General features: G+C 32.6%; 1 protein-coding gene and 1 long non-coding RNA gene across 2 annotated transcripts; one reads left to right on the top strand and one right to left on the bottom strand.

Moving 5' to 3' along the window:
• Positions 1 to 3,339: 3,339 nt before the first annotated feature.
• LOC142240568 (uncharacterized) lies at positions 3,340 to 4,514 on the bottom strand. Its single transcript, XR_012723316.1, has 4 exons — positions 4,185 to 4,514; positions 3,899 to 4,127; positions 3,611 to 3,841; positions 3,340 to 3,553 (listed from the first exon to the last, which is right to left on the bottom strand). It is a non-coding gene; the product is annotated as an uncharacterized LOC142240568 (long non-coding RNA).
• A 227-nt stretch (positions 4,515 to 4,741) lies between these two features.
• SrpRbeta (signal recognition particle receptor beta) lies at positions 4,742 to 6,053 on the top strand. Its single transcript, XM_075310628.1, has 4 exons — positions 4,742 to 4,957; positions 5,029 to 5,335; positions 5,392 to 5,517; positions 5,583 to 6,053. The coding sequence occupies exons 1-4, from the start codon at positions 4,852 to 4,854 to the stop codon at positions 5,776 to 5,778; spliced, it is 735 nt and encodes a 244-aa protein (XP_075166743.1). The 5' UTR covers positions 4,742 to 4,851; the 3' UTR covers positions 5,779 to 6,053.
• Positions 6,054 to 10,738: the final 4,685 nt, after the last annotated feature.

Here is a 10,738-nt window from a genome sequence, read left to right as displayed (position 1 = left end):
AAGTTACTACGAAAAAGTTTCTCATCAGTGCAATTATTAGGTGCCTATTTAGATCAATTTCGAAGGACGCCAATAAGAACCCCTGCAAACTACCAGAAAAAGTGCATTTTAAGGTAATTGTAGACGAATCATTGTGGTCAAGTAAAACACGATTGTGTAGATGTTTATTGATTTGATTAGACATTTATAGTTTCTTATAAATATAAAATTTTTCGGTTTATCTCATCACATTTAACATAATTTTTTGCATTAATAAAGAATGATGTTGAGTTTTAAGTAGCAAGTTACATATTGCAGCGTCTATCAGCCAGTTTGTTTATTTTCGATGGAGACAGCGTGCCTGGAAAAATATTTGAAAAACGATCACACTATTCTATTTGGAAAGTCGAAAATTGTTCACCATATACCTTTCACAATTTTAAGCGTAATATCTATGTTTTCAGAACTTTATTTTCGTTTTTATTTAAATAAAATATAACAAGCTGGTTGCGCTTGGCGTTTCACAAAAAATAAAATGGCTCTTCTAACAGTGTAAACGAACGACTTTCAGCAAAATTTTGTGATAATTATCAAAAATTATCGGGTTCTCGAACGGAGCTATTGACCTCTTGTTCAAATGTCGATATTCGTTTTTGCTGAGTAGAGCCGCATAGAGGGCGCATTAGGACTGTATAACCTTGCCAATATTTTTTGAATTTGGGGACTCTTTTGAGAATCCCCACTAAGTCGAAAACAATCATATACGACATCAAAAACTCGTCGGAAAAGCGCCGTCACTATTGAGAAGTTGTACCACGCCAAGTTACTACAAAAATGTTTCGCATGAGTGCAATTATTAGGTGCCTTTATAGATCAATTTAGAACGACGCTAATAAGGGACCCTCCAGACAATCAGAAAAAGTGCATTTTAAGATAGTTGTAAAAGAATCATTGTGGTCGAGTAAAACACGTTTGTTTAGATATTTATTAATTTGATTAAACATTTTCTAGAATCGAAATCGATTTTACAGCAAAAAATTTCAATTGGTATTGTGAAAATTTTTCATTTTAATTAACATACACCTTCCCCACAATTATTACCGCAAATTTTAACTAAGCACACACTTCTTTATAATTAGTTTCTGCAATGATTAGTGTCAGCATTACTGAAACGAAATAATGTCTGTCAATGTAGTTCAACAATAAAAAAAAGAATGCAACTCTGGTGTTGGGTTTGAAGAAATTTAAAACAATTACTGTCTCAAACGTAAAATTGTAACGTATCATAAAACTTCCCGTAAACGCATAATCGTTACAATACGTTCACATACGTTCTGCTCGCAATATTTTTCGATATCTGCGTATCGCCTTTTTGATAGAAAAACAAGCCATCAAATGTGAAATAAGACGATTAGGTTTATAATCCTAGTACAAAGTTTTCGGAAGGAAAAATGTTATACTGCATATAAAATTTGTTTGCGCGGAATAACTGAAATCCTTGTTTTGAGTTTTTTAGAAAAGATAGCGATGTAACTTTGAAATTTCGCACAAATATATGTGTCTGGGACCGTATGTTTAATATTGATATTCACTTTATGCAGAAACGAACCTCCCTGCCAGCATTTCAAAGTTCCATTTCATCCTCATCGCTACCACAGACTCGTAAATGTCACTACAACAATCGTCAACTGTGATGGGGGAAGCATATGAAAAAGTACAAAATGTATATGAAAGTATTTTGCCATCACTACTGTTAGAAGATCCATTTTATATTTTGTGAAACGCCAAGCGCAACTAGCTTATTATAATTTATTTAAATAAAAACGAAAATAAAGTGCTAAAAACATAGTTATTACTCTTAAACTGTGAAAGGCATATCCCTGCCAACATTTTTTGAAATTGGGGGCGCTTCTGATAATCCCCAGTACGTCGAAAACAGTCGTATACGATAGCCAAAACTCCTCTACTAAAAAATATCCAGTTAAAACAACCAAGAGAGTAATAGTGTATTTTACTCTCTTTGCTTAAAATTGCTGAAAAGTACACGAACGATATCCAGTAACTATTTGCACATTCAAAATTTCAGTTGCTAAAACATTAAAAACAAAAAACGAATCATGTTTATTTAACTTCCAATCGTAGTTACCGAACATATACATTGTACTGGTACTTTGTTTGTTATCAATAACCAGGTGGCAACGTATGGTATGGATTGCAAGATTTTACGGGGGAAAAATCTCTAGCAAAAACTTGCAATATCTCTATCTTATAACTTTCAAATGTAGTATCTCTCCGGCTCTCTTTTGCCCTGCCAACATTTTTTGAATTTTGGGGCGCTTCTGAGAATCCCCACTACGTCGAAAACAATCATATACGACATCAAAAACTCGTCGGAAAAGCGCCGTCACTAATGAGAAGTTGTACCACGCCAAGTTACTACGAAAAAGTTTCTCATCAGTGCAATTATTAGGTGCCTATTTAGATCAATTTCGAAGGACGCCAATAAGAACCCCTGCAAACTACCAGAAAAAGTGCATTTTAAGGTAATTGTAGACGAATCATTGTGGTCAAGTAAAACACGATTGTGTAGATGTTTATTGATTTGATTAGACATTTATAGTTTCTTATAAATATAAAATTTTTCGGTTTATCTCATCACATTTAACATAATTTTTTGCATTAATAAAGAATGATGTTGAGTTTTAAGTAGCAAGTTACATATTGCAGCGTCTATCAGCCAGTTTGTTTATTTTCGATGGAGACAGCGTGCCTGGAAAAATATTTGAAAAACGATCACACTATTCTATTTGGAAAGTCGAAAATTGTTCACCATATACCTTTCACAATTTTAAGCGTAATATCTATGTTTTCAGAACTTTATTTTCGTTTTTATTTAAATAAAATATAACAAGCTGGTTGCGCTTGGCGTTTCACAAAAAATAAAATGGCTCTTCTAACAGTGTAAACGAACGACTTTCAGCAAAATTTTGTGATAATTATCAAAAATTATCGGGTTCTCGAACGGAGCTATTGACCTCTTGTTCAAATGTCGATATTCGTTTTTGCTGAGTAGAGCCGCATAGAGGGCGCATTAGGACTGTATAACCTTGCCAATATTTTTTGAATTTGGGGACTCTTTTGAGAATCCCCACTAAGTCGAAAACAATCATATACGACATCAAAAACTCGTCGGAAAAGCGCCGTCACTATTGAGAAGTTGTACCACGCCAAGTTACTACAAAAATGTTTCGCATGAGTGCAATTATTAGGTGCCTTTATAGATCAATTTAGAACGACGCTAATAAGGGACCCTCCAGACAATCAGAAAAAGTGCATTTTAAGATAGTTGTAAAAGAATCATTGTGGTCGAGTAAAACACGTTTGTTTAGATATTTATTAATTTGATTAAACATTTACAAATTCTTAAAAATATAACATTTATACCACTATCACATTACATTTAACATAATTTTTGGCATTAATGATGATGTTGAGTTACAAGTAGCGAGTTACATGTTGCTGCGTCTATCAACCAGTGTTTTTATTCCATGGAGGCAGCGTGTCTGTAAAATATCTGAAAAACAATCACTTTATTCCATTTGGAAAATCACCAAATTGTTCACCAATATACCTTTCACAATTTTAAGCGTATAATCTATGTTTTCAGAACTTTATTTTCGTTTTTATTTAATTAAAATATAACAAGCTGGTTGCGCTTGGCGTTTCACAAAAAAAAAAATGGCTTTTTTAACAGTAGGGATGGCAAATTACTTGCATGTTGAGTTACAAGTAGCGAGTTACATGTTGCTGCGTCTATCAACCAGTGTTTTTATTCCATGGAGGCAGCGTGTCTGTAAAATATCTGAAAAACAATCACTTTATTCCATTTGGAAAATCACCAAATTGTTCACCAATATACCTTTCACAATTTTAAGCGTATAATCTATGTTTTCAGAACTTTATTTTCGTTTTTATTTAATTAAAATATAACAAGCTGGTTGCGCTTGGCGTTTCACAAAAAAAAATGGCTTTTTTAAAAGTAGGGATGGCAAATTACTTGCATGTTGAGTTACAAGTAGCGAGTTACATGTTGCTGCGTCTATCAACCAGTGTTTTTATTCCATGGAGGCAGCGTGTCTGTAAAATATCTGAAAAACAATCACTTTATTCCATTTGGAAAATCACCAAATTGTTCACCAATATACCTTTCACAATTTTAAGCGTATAATCTATGTTTTCAGAACTTTATTTTCGTTTTTATTTAATTAAAATATAACAAGCTGGTTGCGCTTGGCGTTTCACAAAAAAAATGGCTTTTTTAACAGTAGGGATGGCAAATTACTTGCATGTACTTTTTGATGTACCTTTTCATGATGGTTGAAGTGACATTTACGAGTCTGTGGTAACGATGAGGTTGAAATGGAACTTTGAAATGCTGGCAGGGAAGCTATTCAGAACATCTCATCAATGCAATTACCGCCAGTTTTATCAGATCCAAGGCACATTAAACTTTGACATTATTAATATCATGGGGGGTACACACGCTTGCTCGTGACTTTACCTTTAATTAATATGCCTTGTATAAGATCAATTTAAACGAAGATTTTTATGGTTCGAACGCACAAACAGGTTTGATGATTGCTGATTCCTACCTCCATTCCGAGACGCCGTCATTCATTTGTCCCCGGCTTTTTTCTATACAGATACTATTTGAAGCCGTCATTATTTTCAAAAACAAACTTAGAGATGGTGATGTTGTCAAATATTGACAGTTGTTCTATTGCGTGGCGAGGCAAGAAGCGAAACTGGAATGCCTTGATATTTCAAAAAATACATCGTTGTATTTGCATTTATTAAACAAACTCCTTAAAAATGGATAAAGTTCAGAAGAAACTACATCGGGGAGAACCCATAAAATTGGCTGAATTGAATATGACACCTATATTGTTGGCATTGTTTCTTGGCTTCGTAGTTGTTGGTAGGTAGAAACAAAAACATTCTTGCACTTCACTTCATTTCATTGCATGGCATATCCTTTATCCCATACAGCCCTCTTTGTGATCTTCCGCAAGAGATCTTCGGCCCGACGAGACATCCTGTTGAGTGGTATCAGTGACGCTGGTAAAAGTGCACTCTTCATGCAAGTTCTTCATAATCGGTTTCCAGAGACATTCACTTCAATATCAGAAAATATAGGCCTCTATAAGAAAGGAAATTTATCCGCCCGACTAATTGATATCCCAGGACACTACAGAGTGAGGGAAAAGAGCTTTGAAAAGTATAAGAGGACATCTAAAGCCATAGCATTTGTTGTAGACTCAGTGACCATACAGAAAGAAATACGTGATGTGGCCGAGTAAGTACAACAACAATATAGAGTGTTTTTGTTTAAATACAAGTCTTGCATTTCAGTGCTTTATACTCCGTACTTACTGATTCGGCAACAGTGCCTTGTAAAGTATGCATTTTCTGCAACAAACAGGACTCTACAACGGCCAAGAGCGCCGAAGTGATCAAGTCTTCTTTGGAAAAGGAATTGTGAGTTGCAATATTCCCCAATATCTTTCGATAACATGTATAACCTATTTAATTATTTGCCTCAGGAACTTGGTGCGTGACACTCGAAGTCGTAAATTACAGTCTACATCAGACGAAGAGAATAATAAGGCAGTGTATTTGGGCAAACCCGGAAGGGACTTTGAGTGGTCCCATTTGCAACAAAGCATAACGTTTTTCGAAGGTTCGGCAAAGGATGGAGAATTAAGTGATTTGACAAACTGGCTTGAAAAAATGTTGTAGAGCAGTTACTCGAAACTGTATTAATGCTAGTCGTTTAGCATTTCTTCCTATTCCACCTGCATACGAATTCATACCTTATCGATAAGAATAGCAAGCATTTGTTGTTTTTATTCCTCATTGAAGAACAAAACCTATATGTAGTGTGTTTCAAAGTCGCGTATATTATTTTTTTTTTGTTTGTCGGTAACATTAGCATATGGTATTGTTAGTTCCCAAATTCTCGTAACCAAACAATTTTTTGTTGAATAAACTTTTAAGATTTTTATAATATAAAATATATTGTTATTCCTTGCGTTCTAGATTTCGACATTGTGAGTCATTACCATAAAAATTGTTGTTATGTCGGCGATTGACAATAATTTGCAAATATTTGAGCTATTTATATTCTATAAATAGCCAAGAGCAAACGCTTGAACTCATATACTACTCGATCCCTTTCTTCACTTAAGCGTAACCCATCATATAAAATAGGAACAACATATTCAAAAAAGGCTCCCATGATGATCAATGCCGAGGCGAGACAAGGCAATAACTTACATACGACATGGGGTCATATGTTAACCAATACTACATTCAAAGAATTTTGTTATTCACAGTTTGCTACACTATCAATTTTTGCATGTGGTAAAAGAGAAAGCAGTTATTGTTATTGTTTAAAGAAATGCTAGAACCACATGATTCGCAGATATAGTGAACATCCGGTGAAATAGCTATACCTAACCTAATAACTGCTTAGTTTAGGTATAGTGGCTGTCCGTTATATTAGGCTCACTTAGACTATTCAATACCATGTGATACAAGTGAGTGCTGCACTCCCAATTATATGTTTAGAACAAGATGATTTGAAACACTCGGAAATGTCACCAACATTACTGAGAGGAGATAATCCCAATTTTGTATTAGTCGAAAAACTACTTTGTTAATTGCTAAAATCTATAAACAAGCATAGACCACAAAGCCAGACAGATACCTAACATAGGACCCGTATGATGGCATCCATACATATATGTAAACGGTGTATGTGTATGAAAGAGGCCTTGACATTTTTCTTAGTTCAATTCAGATTATTGCAGTTTTGACCTGGATTAGATTGCAGTTCATTTTTTTCTTACCAATGGCAAAATTAGAAATGAAAGTATCAAATAACATAACAAAAATATTTATATTGCTTCCTATTGCTTCAGTAAAGTATCGGTCGGACGAGTAGCTCCTGTGACTCCTGATCTAGTTCGGAGGATTGGCCATATATTTACTTTTACCAAGTTACCAACTGGCATTTGTTTGTACATGAATAGCTTTATTAATACATCGCAAAAACCGCATGAAAATTGGATAAATGAGATATGTATCCTAATTTTAATTCTATTGATCCTAGATTTAAAGAATCAATCAATACCAAAATCATTAGTGTAAAGACAAAATACTTTGGAACCATGCAAGTTTTTTTTTTGTTTAGTGATGCCACAAATAAAACAGATGCAATTTTACAAATTCTTATGCTATAGTAATTTTCCAAATCATATTATTGTATGTCTGTTTAGGTATCACTCGAAACGTTGAGAGGAAATAATCTTTTTAGTGTTTTTCTTGTGGTACACTGAGATATCTGACCTGCGAATAGATAAATTTCAACTTTAAAACCCCCTATTAAAATAAACACAAACAACCAAGTAAAGGTTGGTAAACTTAAAAACTTTAAATAAAAGATTTGTTTTTTAATTCAAAAATTGAAAATCTGGAATAATTTAAAGATTATTTCTTCAAACCTTCAGTGTTTCCTTTACATTGATTACGATTTGTCTTTCTCAAAGACAATCTTCGTTAATGGAAAAACGTAAATTTCAAAAGCAACTACACCGAAAGAATTCTCTTCGTTAATTTTGCGAAACATTCTTCATGAACTATTCTTCGTAAATTCTTCATAACGAAATTCTCATTGATTTCGTAAATTTTTTCGATGTAAATTTTTTCCGTTGGAAACCTTTCCACCTTGGCTTAGGTTCAAACTGTCACTAGCAACGCATACCTGTTGAATTGAGAATTTTCTCCCAGTCTAATAATGCCTTTCGCCTATAATTATATAATTTCTTTTCGGGTGATTAACTTGATTAACTGGATATTGATGTTCCATAATTTTCAATATTTTTAGTGTCAATAAGTAGACTCTCTCTTTTAGTTTATCTTTTGAATTATTATTTCTTACATTATACTTACTTATATAAAAATTGTTATACAATTTTTTAATTTACACTTTTGTTTGTTATGTATCTTTACTTAGGCTTTAGTCTTGTAATACATTTTTATTTGGCCTTATTGGTATTATATTATGAAATAAATTAAATTGAAACCTTGTGGGTATTTTGGTCGAAACTGGGATTGAACCCATGAGACTTTGTATGCAAGGCGAGCATGCAAAATTGCACCACGGTGGCTCCCTAGTACAACTTGTTGATTTTATGAAATGGATGAGATTTTGCAGTTTTTTTTTGTGGAGGGAGTGGTCTAAAATGTTCTTCCTTTGAAATACGGACAACCAGATCATTTCGATTCACGATTTTAGACGATTTGATAAAAAAAATAATTATCGTCTATATAGACTACTATGCAGCAGTATCCTCATAGATGCCCTCAGCAAAAATTTTGTTTACTGTTATGTCGTAATTTGATAAATATTCAGATTTTTGAGCAAATACAAGACATATTCATACAAGTAATGAAGAAATTCTTTCGATTTTATTAACAATCCATTAAATGTGAGTATTGGATTTTGGATACGGTAAATAATAATTATTTAATGTGCTCAGCGTTTTGTGTTTTTCCATCATTCACCAAAGAAGAAATGACTTACTGTTAAACAAAAAAAAAAAAATATTCTATATGGCACTTAAAACTAAATTTATTCATTATTAATTGCTTACAAAATAAATAGAATTTTTAAACAAATAAAATGGTTGAGTGAACGAGTTTTGTGTTGAAAATGAGTAAATAACCATATTAACCTATTGCCACGATGGTGGAAAAATGCAGGATGTATTATAGAAGGAATGACGAAATGTCCAAGAGATAGAGTAAACAAATATAAAATAAATTAAGATTTCAAATAAATTCAAGATTGTATTTAAAATTGTTTTTTATTTGCTCAATAATCTGAATATTTTTCATAAAAGAAAAAAAAATAAATAAGATCGCCTTTAAAAGTTTTTAAGGATATTATTTATTTTATTTTTATTTATTCATTCAGAGCATGTATTAGATGACAGGAATAAAAACGATTGTTTGTTAAAAATAGTAGGCTTTTTTGGTTTTTAAAGATACATTTTAAAACCTAAAAAATAACAGAAACCGACTGCTGTTCTTAGCACTTTATGCCAATTTTCGCTCCTGAAACGATTATTTCGTTCATATCTTGGCGCAATTTTAAAAAGTAAATGCCCTATGACTATAACTTTTTTAATCTTGTTTGTTGGTATTTCGAACATCAAGTACAATTTATGCAAATTTTACTGGGAATATGTCCTTTAACACTTAGGTTTGGAACGAGTATCTACACCCAAAGAAATTTGTTAGTAGGGACAGCAGAAAAGTCTGCTAAAACAGCAGAAAGTCTGCTGAAAAAGGGACAGCAGTCACTGTTTGCTGAAATAGCAAACATTTGCTGCTATTTTTGAAGCTCCATTACACTAAAACATGTTTTATTTTGTCTAAAATAAATAAAAATGTCAACTTAGGAGCTATCCTAACATAATTAAACCAATATTTTATGAATATCTATAGTATTTGAACAAAAATCTGAATATTTATCGAATTGAGGCATAACAGCAAACAAAATGTTTGCTGATCGTATTTAGGAGCTTGTAAGTATATTACAGTGCAAAAATATACCAAAAACTACTTTTTGTTCTTAAATATGCTTTGGGGAAAAATTTATAACCTAAAAATTTTATAAATTGTTGTTCATTTGGCCCTGAAGTACAAAAATATAACAGCAGACTGCTGGTTTTAGCAGACTTTTTTCTATGAGTGTATGAGAATGTCAGTTATTTCGAATCATTATTTTTTACATTTTTCTTTATAACTTTATAAATTTATAAATTATATAGAACTCCTTAAGACGTAGTAGAGGCTCGTTGGCTACATATAATATAAACTTTGATTTCTATTAATGATCATTTCAATACATTAAAGAAAAAGAAGGAGTTGAGATTTATTCTTGAGAAGTTTGAAATTGCGCTACGTAAAATCATCTTTACAATGATAATGTTGTTTAAAATATCCCTGCCAACATTTTTTTAAATTTGACGGCGCTTCTGAGAATCCCCACCACGTCGAAAACAATCGTATACGACATCCAAAACTCGCCGGAAAATCGCCGTCACTATTGAGAAGTTGTACCACGCCAAGTTACTACAAAAAAGTATCGCATGAGTGCAATTATTAGGTGCCTTTTTTAATAAATTTAGAACCACGCCAATAAGAGCCCCTTCAAATAATCAGAAAAAGTGAATTTTAAGGTAGTTGTAAAAGAATCATTGTGGTCAAGTAAACACGATTGTTTAGATGTTTATTAATTTGATTAACCATTTATAAATTCTTATAAATATAACATTTATACGACTATCACATACTATAATAATTTTAATAATTTTTTGCATTAATAAAATAATGATGTTTAGTTACAAGTTGCAAATTACATGTGGCAGCGTCTATCAGCCAGCGCTTTTATTTTCGATGCAGGCAGCGTGCCTGGAAAATATTCGAAAAAGTATCACTTTATTCCATTTGGAAAGTCAAAAATTGATCACCAATATACCTTTCACAATTTTAAGCTAGTGCAAGCGCACTAGGGTGTTTCACAAAATATAAAATGGCTCTTGTAACAATAGTGATGGCAAAATACTTTCATGGACATTTCATACTTTTTCATACGCTTCCCCCTATCACAGTTGGCGATTGTTGCAGT

The sequence above is a fragment of the Haematobia irritans genome, chromosome 5, assembly GCF_050003625.1.
Source record: "Haematobia irritans isolate KBUSLIRL chromosome 5, ASM5000362v1, whole genome shotgun sequence".
NCBI lineage: Eukaryota > Metazoa > Arthropoda > Insecta > Diptera > Muscidae > Haematobia > Haematobia irritans.
The sequence above is the reverse complement of the archived record's forward strand: the minus strand, read 5'-3'. Positions and strand labels throughout refer to the sequence as shown.

What these genes read in the sequence shown, in the direction of transcription:
- SrpRbeta (XM_075310628.1), top strand. Translation starts at nt 4,852, where the DNA reads ATGGATAAAGTTCAGAAGAAACTACATCGGGGAGAACCCATAAAATTG. An exon ending in TCTTGGCTTCGTAGTTGTTG is followed by an intron (nt 4,958 to 5,028) that starts GTAGGTAGAAAC and finishes TATCCCATACAG; the next exon opens with CCCTCTTTGTGATCTTCCGC. An exon ending in GAAATACGTGATGTGGCCGA is followed by an intron (nt 5,336 to 5,391) that starts GTAAGTACAACA and finishes CTTGCATTTCAG; the next exon opens with TGCTTTATACTCCGTACTTA.